Source organism: Melozone crissalis, unplaced genomic scaffold (assembly GCF_028551555.1).
Source record: "Melozone crissalis strain CALT ecotype California unplaced genomic scaffold, PUWL_Pcris_2 ptg000019l_1, whole genome shotgun sequence".
Taxonomy (NCBI): domain Eukaryota; kingdom Metazoa; phylum Chordata; class Aves; order Passeriformes; family Passerellidae; genus Melozone; species Melozone crissalis.
This window is the reverse complement of record NW_026535797.1, coordinates 19,386,797-19,409,148: the sequence shown is the minus strand read 5'-3', so window position 1 is coordinate 19,409,148 and position 22,352 is coordinate 19,386,797. Positions and strand designations below refer to the sequence as shown.

The window sequence follows — 22,352 nt, the reverse complement described above, 5'->3', positions numbered from 1 at the left end:
GTGGGATGATCTTTCCAGGTATACCCTGAATAGTAGCTAAAGCCAGATTGAAGAGCTTAATTTCTAATGAGATGTGGAGACACCATGTTGAGAGATGGTGATCACCACATTGGACTGTATGAGAATAGGGATTCTCAAAACCCTCAAATAACTGCCAGGAGATCTGCACAACTGTTAGAGAAACGTGTCATTCAGTTTGAAATGTGACTATTTCCTGTGTATGTAATGATGGAAAATGCTGGAAAGGTTTGCAATACTTGTCTCTTATTCCTGACATTTTTTGACTTTGAGGCATTGACTCAGTCCTTCCATTGCTACACTTTTTTTCTGAGCTGGGCCCTACTGCCATCTAGCTGGGAAATGGATCTTCCTCTGGGGCCCCGATCCAATTTCCAATGACATCAGCAAAAATCTTCCCCTTTGCTTTAACAGAAGCTGGATTGGGTCCTTGCTTCTAGTTTTACTTTGTATAAGGGAGGAAGGAAACATGATGACTGCCTGTTGTTCTTAGGATTACTGTGTTTGTTTGGATCAAAAACTTACAGATGTGAACCTCACCAGAACCAATACTGAGAAAATTACTAGCAAAACCTCAAAATGCAGCATCTGTCTCAGGGGAGCTTTTTCTTCTCACCACATATCACAGAGAACTCTCATGTTCTCTTGCACTGCACAGCATTGGGATTACAGCACACACAGCACCCTGAGCCACCTGTCCTAAGAGGTCTTTCCATGCAACAAGCAACACAACATACTGAAGTCAGAGCTGAACCCAACAAACTGGTCAGCCAATATTCTTTAAAAAGTTCACCTCCTGGCCCTCAGGTTTAGAACAAATCAAATTTAAAAAGACAGACTTAAGGAAAAGTGTTTGAAAGCCACCATAAGAGCACCAAGACCTTACCCACCCCTCCTGACTCAGTCTATTTAGACCTGAGGCTCCAGCTTTTGATTCATTTCAGGATCTTTGCCCTGAATACTTCACGGCAAGTAGGATGCAAAAGGAGAAAGCTTAATACTGTTTCATTATAGCCTTATTGAAAGGCTTAGAAACAACCTAGGATCACAATACTCAGAAGACCTCCTGTTCTCCTTTCAGGCTGTTGCAAGCATGACAGCTCTGCTGTGGTAGATGCTACTCATTGAAAACTGGGCCCTTGTGATCACCAGCTAATGTAGCTCGTGGCACATCACAGGGCAGGAACTTGTTTGCAAGGGGAATGAAAGACAGCTCCCACATTGCTGGTGCTTCTCCAAGATGGCATTTAGTTTGAAATCAAGTGAGTCAGGGAAACCATGTTTACCCACAGTTCAAAGTCCGGGCACCTGCTGGCTCCTGGGGAGCTCAGTTCCAGCCGTTTCCAGCAGTGAATGAACTTGGGATCAGCTCCAGCAATGGAGACGGCTCTCTGCCTGCTGAGCAGATGTCTGGAGACGCAGCCTGTCATGAAAGACCTCGGAAGAAGAGCATTCCAAGCCAGCAGGGCAGTGGCGGGGAACTGGTCTCTGTTGCTAAAACTGATCTAGCCCCTGGAGCAGCTGCAAACCTTGGCCTGAAATTGGAGCCTGTACATGGGGACAAAGAATATAAAAGGGAGGATGAGCTTCTCCCCTCCCCCTACCTTCATCACGTTTCCTCTTCTCGCCATTCGACCGAGGAATCCCCAGGATCCCGTTAATGGAGTAAGAGCCCACTGGATCATTGGAGGCACTGGAGACAGGAGGGGATGCTGTGCTGGGCACTGGACGAAAGGAAAAGGGAGAAAGGGCCATCAGGAGAGCAGCACAGCACTCAGGGATCCCCAGCTGAAAGCTATGCATGCCACCAGTCTAATAGGAAAGCCTGGGCACTAAGCAGATTCCGGGTCCTTCATGCTGAAGGACTTACTCTACTGTATCCCAGCAAAGCTGCATCCCAGCTTTGCTTGTCCACTGCTATACAGTAGCTTCACAGCCTTTCAATACAGGGCCATTGATAACAAGTAAGTGTATTTCATCAAGAAGCTAAATGTTGTTACATCCCAGTTCAGAGCAGGCTTTCAAGGTAATCCAGTGAAATGCTGCATAGGCCGCATTCTCTGGTGACCTCATAGTCCATCCATATTTTACCAGATCATTTCTTCTCAGTATTTTTTCACCAGGAGTGCACATGCTCTGTCTTAGGCAGACTAGACTCTTACATGCCCACCTGAAACACTTAGTGAAAAAATTACCTTCTTAGCATAGGTTAGAAGCACTTCTAACCTATTACTAGTTAATAGTACTAGCCTATTAAATTCAGTTCCCTACTGGAATGACTGGGTGATACATACTACCACCCAGATTAATGAAAATCTAGTGCCTTCCTTTTGTACTGACCAATATCAATAGGCAGAATGCTCTGGCCACCTGGCTGTCCAAGATTGCTCATGAATTTCCACTATATCAAAAGTGACAAGTAATCCAAATTAGAAATGATCCCTTCATGATAACCAGGCCTTTAGAAAATAGAACAGGTAGATCTATGCATCCAGCAGGCATACCTATTGTGTCCCAGTGTGTCCCAGTAATGGAAAGAATATCCCAGTTCTCTTACAGGCCACTATTCGTCATTCAGCTCATAAAGCACTGATCTGAAGTAATCAATACATCCAACAGAAGCCTTTCAGGATGAAGCAGAACCTTTCAACACTCTCCAATGTAGACCCACTTCCTAGAATATCCCAGAGCAATGAGACTCCACTAGAAGCACTCACAATCACTACCCCAGCTCAGCCATTGCATTCCCTAGACATTGCACTACTGTTCCAAGAAGGAATCTGCCAGCTCCATCTGTTGTGATCAGTGATCGCCAGTCCAGTGACCAAGTCCATATTAGAAGAGCATCCAGAAATGTTCTTCCATATTTGCCCATTGTAATCCTGATTACAGTTTGTGTACAGGACATCTACCAGCCCTGTCCCATGCAGATGATAATTTTCTGGTAAATCCTTATGTAGCAGCAGATTCTCCATAACCAACAGAATCTAAGAAAGTCTTAGGCCACAAATAAACCACCGTAATTCACAGTATCCCAGAATACTGCATGTTTTTCCTGTTCTAGTTTGTCACTAGATAAAGCTCTGCTAGCAAGAGCAGACATATCCACCCCACAGTTCACAGATTAGAAAGTATCTCATCACACATCTAACACAGTACCTCTAAACAGACTAGGAGGCATTTGGTCACTGTATTACAGCCTCCATCTTCTGTTCATCTCAACAAACTAGCAAAACATCTCCCACAGCATTCTCAGTGAAATACACCCATAGGATACCTGACTGCAGAGCTAGAACAATGAAGAACTTAGTTGTGAGGCAGCTGGAATATCTTACCCATGTTTGTGTGTTACTACCATTAAAAAATTGACCATTTCCATCAAAGGGAGAGGAGAGAAGAAAAATTGGTAGGGAGGAAAAAGAGAGTCAGAGGAAGGACAAGGGAAAAGGTGAAGACTGGATGCTTAGACAGGACAGCAGTAAATAGTTCTGTATAAGGAGATGAAGGAGAGAGCATGAAGATGAAATGGACATTAAGGCAGAATCACTTGGGCAAACCCCTACTTTGGGCTAGTTTCTCTGTGATTCACTTCTCTGCATTGCAACAGGGGAGACAAAGAATAGAAAACTCTGATTTTCATGGAGGCTTCTTTCCCCTCACCCCTCCTCCCTTTTGCTCTGCTTAGCATCTGCTTGTCAGACTTTGTTCCCTCAACTAAGCTTCATCCCTATTTCCACTTGACCTGTCACCACCCCTCATGCCGGTCTACTTACCAATAGTATGTCCTGGTGCAGTCACACCTGTCCCACTCCCATCTGGTGTTGGGTGAAAAGGTTGCTGAACTTTGGTTCTGATGATCCTGGAAAAGAGTGAAACACATTCAGAACTCGAATGCATCTTCTCTGTGCCTTTGCAGACCCACAGTCCCAGATATCAGAAGCTGAAGGCTCGATCTGAGCTCTCAGTGCAGCAGAGTGGCTTCATTTGCCTTGTGGTCCTGATTCTACTACTTTAATAGTCCAGCTCTCAGAGAATCATCCTATTTCTGCTCCGTCATCTTTATCCCAAACTTGGATGTTCACTGCATAAGGATGGTGTTCAGTGAGCATGCCAGGATCTGCTGTGTGTTAACAGCTGCATTGTCATTTATGGTCTGGTCTGTGAGCATAATAACAGTGCAGTCTTCACAGCTAATAGAGACATTGCTGAATTTACAAATGGAGTAGCTGTAATTTTGTTGTCTACCTGAAAAATACCCTTCTAACCTACTAAATGCTTTGTACTGTGTAAGGTTTGCCCATAGCCCTTGCCCTTCATAAATGAGGTGAAAGTGGAAGGCATCTGTAGGGACTGATGATGGGATATAGACCACCAGGAAAAAAAGGTCAATCAAACAGGGCAAAAATTGGTGTTTGTCAGGTGGTGAATGAACACAGCATGGGAAACTCAAAAAAGCATCACGAAACTTATAGTGTAGCTTAGAATGGCAATAAACTGAACTGTAATTGTCAGTGTTCTGTTTCTTGTTACATGAAATCTTTCACCTCTAGGTCACTGGTTTAAATCCAGCTGAGGTCAGTGGTGAAAGAAAATCACTAGTACCTAGTACCTGACTGCAAGGTCCCTGACTACTGGCAGATATTGGGTATCTGTGAGTTGGGAACGGCTGTTCCACCAAGGAACTCAGTAAATAAGCCATGACCTGTGGAGGCCATGGAAACCAACTTCCTTTCTGAGATTAGAACAAGTCTCTCCTCTCTTCAGCCACTCCAGCTGGGGTGTAGGTGCAGATTCTCTTCAGCCTCAGCTTCTGGAACTCTTAGCCCTGCATTTTATTAGCTTTATTTTCTACCCAAAAATCTCTCCAGAAAGTGAAAGCAAATAGAAGATTCGTCCTGCCCACTTGAGGGCTTCCCTTAAAAATTTGTTCTGAAAAGTAAGTTGGCAAAACTTAAAAGAGCAAATGTGAGTGATATGGCATGGATAGAGATAGGCAGAGACATTGTGGGGGCAATTTTTAAAAAACACTATTTCTGAGGATGAAGCCTTCTTAGGAAAAGAGAACATCTCACCTCAGCATGTTAGAAGACTCTGCTACAAGCTTGATGAAGCCTAACCTGTAGCTGGAGTGCCTGGGACATAGCTGGAGACAGAGAATGTCAAGGTTCTAGCTGAGGATGGAGATCCAGATCCTCACTTCATATAGATCAGTGGTACCAGATGCCCTAATCTACAGTTGCTGAGAACCTATACAAAAAGTGTGTGAAGACCTCAGGGCCCGATTCTGAGGTCATACAATTTACACTAGGTGAAGAGCTGATCTGAAAAGTATGCTATGGCAAATAATATAACTTTTCTTCTTCTTTTCTCTTTTTTTTCTTTTTTCCCCTCTTCTCTCACATTCCCCCTAAAACCCCCTGAAGTGCCACTCTGGTTGTGTGAGTTTATTGATTTCCCCCAGCCCAGAGAAACAGAAAAAGGGGATGGGGTGCAGGCAAAGGGATGGAAATAGAAAGCTATAAATTATTTGTGACAGGAAAGCAATAGTGCCAGAGTGCTGAGCACAAGTCCCGTGTCACTATTAGATTCCTTTTAGCCTGATGACACTGTAAAAGAGGTTAAGTGTCTGATGGAATCGTACACCTTGGGGGCAGGGGCAGTCCAGGAGCAGAACAAGCCACAGAGAGCGGGTATATCAATTCTCCACGCCAATAATATTCCCCTCATTGATCGCAACACAAAGTTCAAAAATCTCATTATAGCTAGGCAGTCCTGGAACTTTTTTAAAATCAATAGAGTGATATAATATATGTATACTTTGTATAAATGTTTCTATCCATCCATCTATCCGTCTATCCAAAATCTGCCTGAGGGTGTCTAAGTTAACCTACACATTATACTGTGTTATGTTCTATTGTAGTGTAGCATAGTGAATGGATTAGAAGATTTCCCCTGCAGCCTTAGATGACATATTATAAAACGTCCTGTTAGCACTGAGGTGACATCAGATGGTTCCATTCATACTGAGATGTGACATCAGATTTTCCATTTGTACTGGGACATGGCACCAGACACCTCAGCTTCTACTGAGGGGAACCATAAGATGAGTCTAATTATACTGAGATGGCAGATCAGGCTGTGCTGAATCATGCTGCATGAAAATTGCAAAGTTTCAAAAACCCATTTAGAGTAAAAACAGCCTGTGAAACGCTGCAGGTATAAAATGCCTATCCATAATATCCCAAAACCCAGGCAGGGGATGAAGAGGAAGGTTCAATTTCCTTTCCCATTCAGTTCGAGGTCTCTTGGCTGAGAACACCAGTTAGTGCCAGTTGTGACTGTGTTTACTGAGATGTGTCCATTAGGAGCTGGAATGAGACTCACCAGCTCATTGCACCAAGTAGCTGTCAGCTGGTAATGATTTTCGGTCACTACCAAGCAGGGCCAGATTTCTGCTAGTGACCCAGAGGTGAAAGGCTCTGTTCAGAAACATCCCATTCCTAAGAATGAAACCCGTCTTATGTCAAAAGAAAGTGTCCGGAAACCGTGAGCAGAGGAGAGCAGTTCTGGTTGTGCTGCCTCCCGTGGCTTGGGTCAAATAATTTGTGGCATCAGATGCACAGTGAACCTAATGAGGTATCTGGTAGAACGTATTTTCTATGGCTAAAAGAAGAGGCAGATCTTGAAAAGACTCTCCCCATCAGTGTTCCTTTGCCCTAAAGTCATGACTCAACTCCAGTGTTTTAAGGAAAGAGGGGAAATTCAGGACTCTAATGCTCAGTACAGAACATGGCAGTGCATCCCCCTGGGTCGATTCACTTAGGGGCAGTGATAAACAGCAGAATAGCTAGGCAGCACTGCTGCTGCTTTGAGAGGCTTCAAGTGAGTCTGTCCTACAAAAGACCACCTAATGAAACAGCAGATGAAAGATGAACAGAGCTGACCTGGCCCCGTAGCAACAAATGCAGCATAATAATGCTGTCTTTAAACTTCAGTGTTGCTGAAAGCTTCTCACCCTTACTAGGGATTGAAATACGCACTAAGCCAGCTCTGCTGCCTCAAATCTAGGATTTCTGGATTACTGCTGTGTAAGAGGTCACAAAACCTCGATCACCTCTTGCTGTCTTTGATGGGTTGTTCTTGCCTTCAGACACTGGAGAAAGGGAAGTCTTGCAGATTACATCCTCAGCCCTTCTCAAAAGCAAAAGGGACACAAGTCCTGACACATCAGTTAGCAGTGCTGATTTCTTGAGATAAATGCCAATATTTTCCAACATCTTTTTCCAAGAGAAATTGACCCTTTGGACTAAATTCATCCCTGCTCTAATTCCATCACAATCAGTGACTCCAATAACAACCTTTTGTATTTAATTAAGAACAGAAACTGGTACTTACTGTAAAATCCCACTTTTCATTTTCTAGTGGGAGATTTTTGTACAAGTTGACTATTTTGAGTTTTGGATAATATAAAGAGATTTAATACAAAGCCTTCTGAAGTTTCAGCAACAGGACATTTATAGATCTTTGATTGCGGTAAAGCAACTGAACTTCATTTCACAATCTGAATTTAATATGCAATATTATGTTAAGTGATGGCATATAATGTCATTACAGTAAATAGTATCATACTGTGAATTATACATCCATCCTGGAATTCATGAGTTGCTATAGTTGGCTTGTAGTAACTCCTTCTAGACTTAATATTACATACAGCACCAGCTGAAAACAACAGCTTATTTCCAAATGCCTTTGACTTTTTAAAATGCTCAACATTAGGTCATGAATTTCCAATTTTTGATTTCTATTTCATTATTTTTGTCAGTTTTAATGGAATTCCTTCTCCTGATTCTGAATACAGATGGACAGACAAAAATCTTCTAGTATTACAATTGTAACAAGCTCTAATCAAGAGATGTAACAAGAAATATTAGAAGTTAAAATTAGCTGAGCCAGAGTGCTTCCTGAGAAGACCTTTCACTCCTTCTAAACAAGCAAGTAGAAAATCACTTCTAAACTTGTGGGAAAATTACTCGCTAAAAGAACATAGAAAAGATGGCAGAAAACTCACCTTACTTCTCTGACATTTCTATCCAAACTTTCTCAAAGCCTAACATACTTGGTGGTTTCTTCTCTCTCACTATGGCTGGCAGAGTGTTTTGACAGTATCTCAAATAAAAAAAACATACTAGGGCTGATCAGATGGAGATAAGGTAGGATTGAATAATCTGGAGTCACAATCTAGAAATTGTCTTAATCCTGGAAGAACAGAGTGAAGTTGAACTGAAGGAAAGATTGTTGTGCTCTGCTGCCTCAAGAAGACCCTGACAGGTTTCAGAAAACATTGGTATCATCACTTTGATCAGATTCCATTGTCGTGGATTATTTTTGAGGGTGGAAGGACACACTCAGCAGAGCACCAAACTGCTTGTAATTGTTTTGGAGTATTCATATTTTAAATGCTTCATATTAGAAGCACATTACAAGACCCCAGGGTGTGCATTACTGGGCAATTAAAGCAGTTCTTGGAAGGCTAACATTGTGAAGCTTCAGCCTTTTCTCTGCGCTGTGTCCAGGGGAGGCTGTGATGGCCAAGGCACACACACCCTGCTGTGCCGCGCTGCTTAATTAGCGCTGGGCTGTACTGCCGAGCCGGGCTGCCTGCACAAGGCGGCCTGCGGGCACACGGGCAGGGCTGAGCGGGACAGAGCCTCCTCTGCATCACATGGCTTCCTGAAAAAGGGCTTGTGACCATCCCACTGATGCTGCCAAAGAGGGACAACATCGGATGAAAAGAGGCAGCTTTGGGGTCTTTGTTGAAAGCCCCCATGGAGCCATCAATATCTCACCTGCAGATCAGTGCTGCAGAGGCATAAAGAGCTCTGAATGTGGCTTTGCTTCAAACAGAGGCAGTCTTATGTTTCTGGGCATAGGTTAAAACGCAGCTGAATTCACGGTTGAGCACAAGATGAGGGGAGGGAAAATCTTGTTTGCCCAAAGTTCAAAACGGAAAGCAAGCTTTGTAACATGGTGAGGAAAAACAGCCAAGGGATTTGGGGGTGAAGGAAGGGAAATAGAAAAGTCTGATAGTTAGAGCCTAATCCGATTTAGGGAAGGGCTTCAGTTCTTGCTCTGTTATGGACCTCTCTCATCAAGAGTTTGGACAAATGGCATTTCTCTCTGTGCTCTGTTTCCTGCCTGAAGTGTGAAGATAGGAGCATTGCCGTGCCACCTGGGGCACAGCGAGGACAGCTGGAAGGAGGAGTGAAGGGCTCAGACTCTCTAATAAACAGGGGCCAAGTAAGTGCTTCAGCGAGCTGTAGCACAGTATTGGCTTCATTTTCCTGCTTGAAGCAGAAGTGACATGTACCCTGCTGACAGTGGCTCTATGTGAAGGGAAATGGGCAAAGGCAACAGGAATTGTGTTTCAGCTGCACAGACTTTGGTGGTGGTGTTTGCATTTGCAACAGCAGATGTAATTGGGAAAATCAGAGCTGCAGTTGCTACATAAAAGCCAACCAATAATTTCTCATAGGAAGTAGGGTGGGAGCAGTAGAAGCTACTGCTCTCAAAATCTACTGCAACACTTAGAACCTTCAGAAAAATAGCTGACATTGGCAGGAGCAGCTTCCTCGCTAGCTGGCCTGGGGCTCTGGCACTCCTTGCCAAAACAACAGAATGCCTTCAAACTCTGCCATATTCAGGGGCCACAAGCAATATTCACACATTTAAACTTGCTTCTATCATGAAAATTGCATTTCTTTCTCCCTACCTTTTGGAAAAGGAGAGAGAAGACGAGTGATCATGTACTATGTTAGCATATAAGCACAAGTATGATAGATTAATTAGATTGATTAGATTGTGATAGATTAATTAGATTGATTAGATTGATGGTCCTAAAAGGTACATGAAGAGGGATTGTCTGTTTTCTCAAAGCTTCCAAATAGATGAGAGGTCAAAATGGAGATGCCTTACATACTTCAAAAGACAATCCCAGCCCTCTCTGAGGAGAATTGACTCTGTATGTGCTGTTAATCTGTGTGGGTCCATCAATTTCACTGGGGCTAGACTGACATCATGCCTGCAGACATGGGGAGAAAAGTGTCACTTTGTTCCAGGTTATCCTGCTCACTACGAACAAGAGAGAAAGCCCAATCCTGCCCATTTCTCTCACTGCATTTCTTGACTGCACTCTAAGACACACAATTCACAGCATCAGTTTTACTATCTGAAGGGCTTAGAGTGGAGCTAGGATTTTTTTGTTGTTTTAAATCAGTGACCCATGATGACACCATATGGTTTTATTTCATTTAATTTGAGCAGAGCATTAACGTTCAGCTTCTAGCAGATCTCTACCCATTCCACTTCTGCTGTGCTACATGGTACAAGTGCAGACATAAGGAAGAGGGGTAGAAAGAAAGAAAGGAGAAGATGTCTGCCTTCTGAGAGTAGATGTGCCAGGCAGGAGGCTGGCCTGCCACCTCGTTCTGCTGAGCAATAGTATGCAACTTCATGGCCCTGGCACTGATGATTGACAGAGGTCAGCCCCATGAGGATTGGTTGCCTAGCCTGACCCCCTAGAATGAATTGCTGCATGTGGCTGTAAGAACCATTTGCCCACCTGGGAAACAGGTGTACTTGAATATTTGCTGTGCTATGCAAAGCTGTGGCTACAGAGCCATCAGGACCCAGGCTGGCTGGCTTAAAGGTGGCTAAAGCATGTCTACAAGAGCTGCACTCAAGCAGTGACTGCAGGATAGAAATGTCCTCAGGCAGATGTTTCTACTTTCATTTTACTCAGTTCATGTCTGGAAGGCTTTCTTCGAGAAATTCATTAAAATCCAAACATTTAGAAGGTATCGTACAGGTACCAAAATATTGTAAGTAAACTTGATCCTGGGTTTTTGACAACCTGGTTTTAAGGTGAATTGAGGAAATCTTAAATGACAAAAAGAGGGCTACTGGTCTTGGATGTAGAAACACAGACCTAGGAGGAGCCACCTGGGTCATCAAGTCCAAATTTTAATACCATAGGTAACCATGGAGCAGACATTCAACTCAGAGGATCCATCAAAATATCCATTAAAGCAGGTACAGATCTACCTTTCCCCCTCAACAAATTCATAATCTCTGCAACAGAAGACCAAAAGCTGTAAAACTAGCAAGCCACAGGAAGAGAACAGGAGAAAAGCATCACTAGTAGCTAAAGTCCCTTTCACTAGCAAGACATTTCTGCGATGAAAAGGCCCAGAAATTTTTGACCTCTTAGGAATTAAGAATTGTTTTCTGATTACACCTACTGTGCAATGATGTGTAGTTCAGAGTGCCAACTCTGCAGTTCAGAGTGTCATCTTCTGTTACCTCTAGCCTGGCTGGCTTGAGTGGTGCCAGCAGTGCTGCTGCAGCACCATGGAGCTGGCGTCGGGCACGGCCCCACGAGCTGCCAGCACGCGGTCAGTGCCGCGCAGTGCGCGCTGGAGCTGGCACAGCAGCGCCGTGCCAGCGGGTGAGTTAAGAGGACCTGCAGAAACACATGGGCTTGCCAAGGTTAAATATCTTAATCTGGAGCATGGGAACTTTTAATTGAAAGCTTTGCTTTGAGCCCGTTTCCAGTTATTAAAATTCAGGAGTCTGTGCTGAATTCCTTGTGGACATTCATTTTGATTAACAGAAGACATGTGTGTACTAGGAAGGGAGTCTTGAACTGGGAGGAATCAGATAAATGTAGATAACATTCTCAGCCCTCTTGCAAGTTATGCCATAGCTGGTATTTTGTGTAAAGCCTCAGATCTTGAAGATAAACAATTAGTTCAGCTTTCTTTTAATACCAAGGTATTTCTGGCTTTCATAACTGCAAGGACCAGGTGGAAGTGGGACCTGGCTGACTCCCAAGGGGCCAGAACTGGAGGCAAAGGGAAAAAAAACCTTATTTACAGTATTGGGAATTTTATGCCAGTCTCTTCATTACGGAGGGTACTGACTCGGGACTTTTTAACTTTTGGTTTTGGCAGCATTGTGTATTAGCTGTGTATTATCTCTGTGTCCTGCAGAGTGCTGCACTGCAGTGCATGCTTGCATGTGTTGGATAAGTAAATGTTTCCCTTTACAGGGATGTACTTTTGTGTGCCTCCCTTACACTCCTCAGAACTGAGGAAAATTTTCACAGTGGACCCTTTACGTTAGAAGATTTTTCCCAAAAAAATTTTTTAAAAAAAGTGCTGAGGATGTGTTTATTAAATCTAATGTTCTTTTTACCTCAGCTTGTAAAGAAATCAACAAATTTGTAAGAAAAATGTAAATATTATTAGAGAGGAAAAAATTTTGGGTTTCCCTTTAAAATTACCTTTTTCAGATGAATTGTTGACTATGTTAAAAATAAAAATTATATGTTTAGATTTTATTGAAAAAGAAGGTTCTAACTACTCTGAAATGTAGAATTTTAATAAAGTTTTGATTCAAAAACACACAAAAAATATTCACAAAGAACCCGAATCTTTCCCTTCCTGCTCTAGTCCTTGTTGTTCTTGATGTCATTTATTCCTTGCTTCATCGTGTCACCCAGAGCAGTTAAGCACAAGTGAGCGCTTCAGGGTGTGGGTGCTGCATAGACTCCCAGCATCAAATTGGTGCCTGTCTCTGTAGAAGATTGTCTAGTTTTTGTATTTATAGGACAAAGTCAGTTTTATATAGTGAAAAGATAAATCTGTAACCAGTCTTTTTGGGTCATATAAGTCACTGTCAGGTCAAGTGTTTAGAGATACAAGTTGTATGTTTATGTGTCCATATTGTGTTGGCAAATGCATTAGCGTTTGTTTCTTGGCATGTTTTAATTCCCCACACAGACAGCATACCTGTTTACCTATAGGTCTGCATTTATAACTGTGCCTACATGGAGTTAGACATTTGGGTCACATATTAAATATTCAGGTCTCATGAAGAATTGATAAATATTTTTCAACCATTTCAAGTTTTAACAGAGTTTTATGGGAAAATATTTAGATGTGTGGCTTGAAACCATCATCAGCTATCTATATGGATGTTTTTGTACAGCACATACATATTAAAAATTATATGTCACAATCACCTAGCACTAGTCTTTAACAAGGCTCTAATATCTATGATGTAATAGCTAACATATCTGAATACTGATCAATAATTTATGTGGAACCCTGCTGTGTTATAAGGCCTATACCTGTGTGTACATTTGCATAATTGTGTAAGTTTGTGAAGGCAGAACTGCTCTATTCTCAAAAAAACATATCTGGCTTCCATCTTATTAACTGCAGAGCTGTGGGTTTCTGTGAGCCTTCACCAACCTATTACATCCATCCTTTTCTGTTACAGTTGCAGTGGCTGGGGGACTACCCTGTGCCTCTGGGTCCCCTTTTTCTGGCTCCTGCATAAGTACAGTCTCTGTCCATAGGAGTTAGCAGATTAAGGGTTTATCTACATAAGGCTCTGCAAAATAATTTGAATTAACTGAATATGTGAAATTAAAGTGGTCTAGTTAAACTGCATTACACCTCTGACTCCCTTGTTTAGAATTAAGGCAGCTTTAATTTAGTTTAGCTTAATTCACTTTGGAAATGAAGTGAACTTAATTCAATTTAGGACACTCAAATTTTGAATGAACACCTGAACAATGTTTTAATGCTTTTAACCAATATAGTTGCAAAGTTAATTCAGATTAATTTTCCTGTCTGCCCCTGTGTAAACAAGCCTGTTTTCTATGCCCTCTCAATGAAACCATCTCAGCTGAGACTCCTCCAACAACTCCGAATTGACAACCAACCTCCCAAGAGGAGCAGTTTAAATGATGCTCCCACAAGCACAAGTGTTTCCTTATCCCTACATCCCCATGCAGACAACTTTTCTCCCAGTGAGCTTTAGTGATCTCTAAGACTGATTTGTCTAGAGCTTGACTTGCTGAACCAGGCACTAGCTGGGGTAAATACAGAAGAGATGCAGCAATTGTTCAGCACTATCTGAAGACCTGAGTTATCAATATTGAATTATTCAAATTTTGCAGTTTAGGATTTTGCAGTGGAACACAATATTGCAAATTATGATATATTATTTCTGCAAATCATGATATCCTAAAGAATTTTAGTGATTTTATTCAGTTCCATTATTTCAAAACATGGTCCCCTTAATCTGAATTAAGTACTTGTTCACCTAATGAATCAGAATGCCTCCAGCTGTAAATCAACATGTATTTAATTTTTTTTAATCTAACTTAAGTTCAGCAAGATCAGATACAACCAGGATTCATAGGCAGAGGAATATAGATGGACATAGGCAAGGAGATTTAAAAAACCATACTCCTATACTCCCTTTACTTTTTTTCTTGAATGTTTTAGTCTAAGAATACAGGAGGTAGCATAAGGTGAACCAAAGATGCTATCATGTCATTTTTAAAAGGCAGTTGCAAAATCAATCATGAACAAAATAACCTTAGAAGTAAGACAGAAGCATATTTTAATGCAGGAATATTGTTATTATTTTTAGAGCATCATTATGGAAATTTCAAAATTTTCATTACCTTCCTTAATTTTAAAACACACTGTGTATTTGACACACTGTGTATTTGGTCAAAAGATACCTTAGGAAGGAAATTCTGTCAAATATCTTTATCACAATGCAAAAAAACCCTTGAAAAAATTGCCTTTTGGAAAATCTCCTCTCAGAAAGCAGCTGCCCTACGATTTTGCTAAAAAGTCAACCAGACTAAAAAAAAACCCAAAACCCCAAAGAAATCAAAGAAAGCCACTTAAATGTCCCAAGCCATCCAGTGCTCTTTGATTTGATGGTTAGGCAATATTTTGTGTGCTATTTTTTATGGAATTATTGCTTATGAATAGTGTTATTTGATGGCTACAGCAGTCTGGGATCTTTGAGTGGTAGAAGATTAGCATGGTTTCACTGAAACAGTCGCAGTGCAATGCAATAAGGAGACAGTCCTATATATTAATGTGTTTGTGCAGAATGCACTTCAGTGTATGTGGGCATCCATTAGTGTGCAGCTAGCTGAGAGGATGCCCCTGTGAGTAAAACCTGGGCTTGCAGAAGCAGTGACTGTCAGAGTGGCTGTGCTGCTGTACCAGTGTGGGTATGTGTGTGCTTGTGGGTTTGTATACACGGGCCACTGCAGGTCTGTCTGTCTGTCTCTCTGTCTGTCTCTCTGTCTGTCTGCAGGTGTGCTCCCACTTGTGTGTGTGTGATCTGGCTGTGCTGCTTTCTGAATGTCAATGAGCTTACTAAAAGCATGTATGTATTTGTATCTGTGTGTGCATCTATCTGCATATGGATGGGCTTGTATGTGTCTTTAGATCCATTTCTTTGTATGGTTTGTGTGTCTCTCCTGTGAGATGGGGGCCTTCTTGAGGCCTGATCTCAGTCAATGTGAGCACTTTCATTCTCATAAAAGGCACCATCATTCAACTGCAAAAACACAAACTGGGCACCAGGAGACCTGGGTCCCTGTTGATGAGCTCTGTGAGTGAGCAGTCTTTTAATTCACTCCATGCCTCAGTTTCCCCTCCCAGCCTTTTTTTAAACTCAGGCTGTGGACACACACTCCTTGCTACTGTATGGGCATAATATAATTCTCTGTGTGAATGGCTCTATCTGCTTCAGTCAAGATCCTGAGCCCTGAGAGGCCCTTCTGATGCTGTGCTGCTGTCTCCCAGTAACATCCATCCCTGCATGTACCTGCCTTTGTGTGTTCGTGTTTGGGGTGTCCATCTGTGTACTTTGTGGCTGGCTATTTGTAGTTTTTATCTCCCCCATGTACAAACAGAGCAGGGGAAGATGGAAAGGAAGGAGTTATTAAATGCCAAGCGGATATGCAATAAATCCCATTGATTTTACAAACTCCAGCTTGTCTTCAATCTCTTTCCATTCTTTATCCTGGGGGCATTGCAACAAAACCCTATTTTAAATACCTTTTCTTTCCCTTCCCCCTTCCCCCTCCTCTCACTCCCAAAAAAGTGTCAATATTTTATTTGGATTTTTAACTTCGCTCCATAACAGTTGTTTGACCTCCTGACTCATGTGAGTCACATAAATTCTGGGACTTTATTCAGGAGCCATGTTCCTTCTATTGAATAAGCAATTTGGGAGGGTGAATTAATGACTTGTGCTGTTGCTGGAAAGTCCCTGAAGAAATATTAAAATTGCTTGCAGACCGAATCAATACTCACTGAACACCCAGCATGAGGACCTGGGCTTTTTAATGGCTACAAGCAGCAGCACTGGGTAGAGGAAGGGGAATTCCTGTACACAAAACACACGCAGGCACACACAACCAACAGCAGCCTTCCCCCAGCCTTGCTGGCTGTTTCAATAACAGCACATTCTTGTGCATGCAGCCTGCTACGAGCTGCTGCCTGCTGTGCCAGGGAAAGGACTTACAGACTGGTTCCCCCATCTCCCTCCCAAGAAGGTCATGCAGGATTTGCAAAAGCTGGCTGTTTGGGCTGTGTGTTAAGCGCTTGGGTTAGCATGGTCTGGCACAATCTGCAAGGCACAAGGAAGGATGATTATTTGTGGTGTTATGAGCCTGTTCTATGTGTCACTTTGCCTTTTTCCTCTCTGAAGAGGAAAGACACTGCTCTCTGTTAGGTTTGGGGGTGCTGCTGTGGTTTGGAAAGAGGATTTCTCTGTGTTACAGAGGCACGTCTGTGAGATAGTTCTGTGGCTTTGGGTGCTGAACAGTATTTTGATCTGTCCACAATGCGAATTTGTTTTGTTTGCAATATTCTGTAGGATTTCCTTTCTTATAATGGCATGTGTTTTGGTGAATGTCATGCACCCCTTCTTGTGTTAAGAGTGCCTGCATGATGCTTTTGGTCATTGAGCAGGTGTCATTTCACTAGATCAGTCTATTTCAAGGCTGTGGGTGCAATTCTGAATGGTTCTGAGTGCCCTGGGAGTCCACCAGCCTCACTAGGACATGAATGTACTCAGTTGTGCTGCTCAACAAGGCTTTTACTATTTGCTTCTCACTAGACTGACAACTGCCAGATTTTGCCCATACCCTAAGACCCCTCTGGCAAGGGTGGGTTTTGTTACCAGAGTTTTCAAGTCTCCCTTGAGAATGTGGCCCCATGTTTTGGTGTTTTGCCCTGTGGTCGTGAATGGCTGTTTTGTATTCGCTTGTTGGGAGGCTGTTATTGTGTATTAACACCAGGCTGGGTGTGCTTTGTATGTCTGCATGTCTGTCTCATTGATTCCATCAGTATTATTTTGTAATCGTGTGATTGAGTTAGTGTGCATTTCAGGGCTCCTGTGTATTGAATAATGATGTCAGGGATTGGGTTGTTTGACTGGGTAATGGCCTCTTTTCAGTGTTGTAAGTGAATGTGTCCTTCTCCTGTTTCCCTGTCTCAGCTGGGGCAGGATCATTTACACTAGGTGATTCCTTAAGATGCTCACATGCTCTAAAAGAATATCCCTTTGGCTCACGAGCTCTCCCTGCCCACGGGGCATGCCAAAGGTACGTCTCTCGTGTGTGTGACACGTGGGGTGGCATGTCTGGCTGGTTCTCAGCTGCATGCTTCAAGGTGTGTGTGTCTTCTGGTGTTCTCAGGGATTTTGCTAAGACCTTTCAGTTACATTTTTGGATAAGGTTCTTCACAATTACATGCGAGACAATTCTGTGCGGTTTCAAATAAATTTGACTGAGTCTGTGAAAGGATCTATAAATTACTACATGTCTTCAGTGAAGTGCACACTTGCCTTTGCAAGGGTCTTCTTGTATGACTTTCTGCATTAATGCATAGAAGGGCATCAGTGTCAGTTAACAGATGCTTCTGATCTGTGTGTGACTGACTAGCAATGTTCCCAAGTCTGAACTGACCTGGGTCTCTCATATATGTAAGAAAGAATGGGATTCTGTGTCAGCAGCATTTAGCAGTAAATATATGTGTTAAGAAATTTTAAACGTACAATGAATCTCTGGGTTTGTGCAATGGCTTCTGACTGGTGCGGATATTGTGCAGTAATGCTTTAAGACAGTGTGGCCACATTTGGTCCCTTGGAAATGAGCAAGAGAGTTCAGTTATTTTTCAGCTGATGATTATGTGTCATTGCTGCATGAATTTATTTGCTCTGCACAGGCAATGTGTCTGGCATTGGGCCTGCTCTGTCCTTCCTCAGCCATCAGGATTTAGCCCAGCAGCAGTCACATCCAGACAAAGTCTATGAAAAAGGCCGTGAAAGATCCAGAAAACTTCCAGAGAGAGTTTTCACTTGTACCCTCTCATCAAAATATCTCATCGGGGAAATATCTATGACCTCTCTCAGTCAGGCCATCTATATGGCTGGGATTTAGCAAGCCAGTGAATTTAGCTTATATTTTTCAGTGAGGTTGCTAACAGGGAACTCCTTGCTCATCCTTGCAGTAGCTCAAGCCTTCTTATTTCCCTTGCTCTCTTGTTTGTGCTCTCACACTCTTTTCCCCACTTTCTCTTCTGCATTCTGGCCTGAGTTTGACCTTGAGCAGATTACATGTTCCTTAGCCCAACCACTGCTTTACCAGATCCCACCCCTCACACTGGGGTAGAAGCATCAGGGTAATAGGGAGAAGGGAAAAAAATGAGGGAGTGAGGAAGGGAGAGAGGGAGGGAAAGAGGGAGAGAGACCTGTTTGAAAAATAATTGGAGGCTGTTAAACAGAGGAGCCCAGCATATCACTCTAGTAATGGAAATAAATTCCATTGTATTTGCATTTTAATTTTCCACATAAACAAAGGCCCGGAGTGAGCTGGCTTCGCCAGAATCACCGGCCAGAATTTAATTAGAAATGAAAAGTTTATAGGGTCCTCTTTAATGCGATTAATGCACAGTTAACATTTATCACATACATATGCTGGAATCGCCTTTTTTAAGCAACCACCGGCCATGAAATGAATTTCTTTTCAACTTTTTTAGCATGCGTGAGGAAGGCTGTCTCTGGTGAGGCGGTCCAGTGAGCACACTCCTGACAGCTTGGTAAACTGCAGCCCACAGAGGCTTAGTAGCCCCCATCCTCACTGAGGAAAGTTCAAGGTGGCTTAGAGGGAAGCATGGTCTAGTGGTTAAAGCCTGAGGTTGGGAGTCAGGGGATCTGGGTTGTATTCCCAACTCTGCCACATGCTCACTGCATGACTGACTTGCTCTCAGCGTCTGTTTCTCTGGGTGTTAAAAATAAAAGAGAAATCAGCTGGAAGAAGATATCCCAGCCCCAGACCCCTCCGTGTCTCAGTCTCTCCAGCAACTTGCCCAGCCCTGTTGTATGGGATCTGGATTGTGTCCTGTACTGTGCTGACCCCTCAGCTCATCTCCCTGTGCCTGAGCATTCCTATGCCAGCTGCAGAGACGGGGGAACATCCACAGAGCTTGCCTGATGTGGGAGGCTGGGCCTCCTGGAGGGACTTCTTTACAGTGCCCCAGCTGCCTGCACATTCATATGCATCTCACATGGGCATGAGTTCCTGTAGATCTCACATAGGCAATCTCACACGGCTTCTGTGAGATACGCATCTTCCTGCCAACGAGCATGAGTCAGGAGTGAAACAAACTCTGCCTTTGCGGTGTGGGAGCCCCGGCAGCCCTGCCACAAGGACCTGTATTCACTGCTGAGACAGCTCCATGTTTCTTAAGGGGATCCCAAACATGCCTGTTTGGTCCAGAAAACTACTAAGAACGTCTTATGAGATACTGGGTCTGTCAAGCCTGAACTTCAGATTCTAACATAAACCTACTCAGGAGCAGCTACCAGCCCTCCTTGTGGAAGAGGTAATTATGCCTCAGTCACCCTGAGGGGCCCTGAGAGGTTGCCCTCTGAGTGCTTATAAAAAGCTTGAGCTTGTCTGCACATGGATGCTAGGGAAAGCAAGTCTAAATAAAGAAATATTATTCATATCCTTTCATTGCAGAGCAACGATGAGATAAAAGGCCAAAGGTGAACACCTCCCTTGTTAATCTGTGCCCTTGCTAGAGCCAGAAGGATATCAGACTTCTCACCTCCCTGCCTCCTCATGAGTCCCAGAGGAGACTGTGGTCCCTTCCTTATGCCCCCTTGCCTGCTCTGGCTGTGTGGCAGACAGGGCTACAGCCCCATTCTACTCCCACACTTCCTTTCCAGCCTTGCAGACAAGCAGAGTAAATAAACCAGGCCCATGGACACAGAGTGTTAGCGTGTTAGGGACACAGCAGGGGAAGGAGGAACATGAAACCTCTATTGATCCCTTGAGGAATGATGTCCCTTCCTTATCTTATCAGATTCTCTTCACTCTTCAATTATAGTCTGTTGAAATTGGCCTCTTAACCCAAACAAGATAACCTGGGTAATGAGGAAAAGAGTGCAAAGGGAGGGGAGAGGAGAGAAGGGCAGAGTCCAGTGCATTAAACTATAGCTATAATTAGAAATATCTCCTTTTGTGTAATCTCCTTTGCCCCTGCTATCCCTAGATATCCTCTTCTTGCATCATGTATCAGGTGAACTACCACACATCCACTCCCTGACAAATGTATCACGCCATATACACCCTTCATTCCCTCGCTTGCACTTGGTACCCGCAATAGGCACACGTCCCTACATTTGTGCATGACATTTTCTTTTATATATGTATTTGCCCTGTCATACACATATTGTGTTCAGCAGATGCCACTTTGTCGTACACACTTGCACACGTGTTTTTGTTACTGACGCTGCCCATCTCACCAGCTGTGTTTCCTCAGCACATTGGTGGTACAGCTCCCAAAGCATCTTATCCCCACATCTGTCCAAAAGAACTGCTGGTGAAGATATGAGCACTGTTAGGACTTCCCCTGCATCTGCTTAGAGCCATAGCTCATGGGTGCATTTACAAGACTCTCTGGCCCTTGGGAAGCAGTGACGCAGAATCCCGTGCAGAGTCCCACATATTGCTGTGCCTTTGCTCACCACTGTGGCTCCCTGCATGTAACTGCAGAGTTGCGACGTTGTTTCCATGGATAAGACTATTCTTAGTTCTTACACAGACCAATAATACCTACTTGCTAAAAGTCTATACTCCCAGCTGGACATGTTGCCCTAGTGATATGCCCAATGCTCCTCCTTGTACACATGTCGCGGGGTATAGGGCATGTCTCGCCCAAATATCCATTACAGAGAAGATTGTCTAGTGGAACAATAGAGACTCAAAGGTTTATCTGCACAAAGGCACCCAGGTTTCCATGCTCAAATTACTTCACTGTGCACAGAGTGATCCTGGAGCATATTCAAGAGGTGCAGAAAGTGCTTTCATTTTGGAAGGCCGTGCTCTGAGCAGTGCTAAGGCTTCATTTACAGGCCTGGCATCCTCCTCAAGCATGCATGCTTCAAAAGACTGTGTTCCCCAGGATCACGTTATCCCTTGTCTTTCACTGTGCCAGGGGCATTTCCTTGTATACACATCCACCTGAAATGGACCACACTCCCTTCCATTTCATGTCACCCTCTGCCACCAGCTCTCTAATTTTTTTCTGTGGGGCATGAGGAGCAATAGGTATACCATAAATGTGTATTTTTCTTTAAATATTTGCAGGTCACAGAAACTCATGCAAACTGCAAAGGGGGTTTAGAATTGGGGCACTCATCTTTTTACAAATTTGTTAGTTCTTTCTCATGTGCAAGCATACAAACTCATCCATGCAGTTCCTCCCTGCTCTCCAGCCTGCACCCCTCACATGAATCTGCATGCAGCCATACCCACTTACTCTGTCCCCATCCTGTCTGCCTTCATACTCACAGACCCTAAACTCAGGTTCATGTGTAGCCTGAAATTGCTAAAGCCACATAAGGGAGCTGGATGTTAATACTGAATGACTCGGCATCTTCTTTGGCACAGTGGCCCAAACTGCCTTCTGCAAAGCTGCAGCAGTTCTCATTTTGACAGTATACAATTCAAATCTGCTTCAGCGTTTCCCTCCATCCTTATCTCTTGCTCTTTCCTTATCCAACCCCACCCAACTGTGTTCTCTTCCTATTTTGGAAACTTCATGTTGTGGCTCATCTGTCAAAATCAGCACTACAAATATTGTCTCTTTTAAACTCTAAATTTTCTTTTGTTCCATAGAGAAAGGGAACTTGGGGCATTGCACATTTTCCACTCTGCCTCTGCTGGCACTGCCTTGGCGTGTTTGTACATAGTGTATCCCTGAAATACACTTCCCCATGCACTCGGATTGCAAACATTATATCCTTTTCTTCAGAAATGTTATTCCTTCCTTTTCTCTTCTTTTATACATCCCCTCCATTCATATTGATTTTATAAATTTATATGTATTTTTGTGTATGTGTAATTTATGTATAAATTTTTAATTTTTCAAGTT

General features: G+C 43.2%; 1 protein-coding gene across 4 annotated transcripts in view; it reads right to left on the bottom strand.

The window, feature by feature from the left end:
* Positions 1-22,352, bottom strand: part of PAX2 (paired box 2) — an 82,996-nt gene that overhangs the window by 44,973 nt on the left and 15,671 nt on the right. For 2 of the 4 annotated variants that reach the window (XM_054276656.1, XM_054276652.1), the window contains exons 4-5: positions 3,792-3,877; positions 1,623-1,742 (exon numbers count right to left, since the gene is read on the bottom strand). In XM_054276656.1, coding sequence (XP_054132631.1) covers positions 1,623-1,742; positions 3,792-3,877 — 206 coding nt within the window. The remainder of the gene's footprint in view (positions 1-1,622; positions 1,743-3,791; positions 3,878-22,352) is intronic. The other 2 variants (XM_054276654.1, XM_054276655.1) reach the window with 1 other exon arrangement.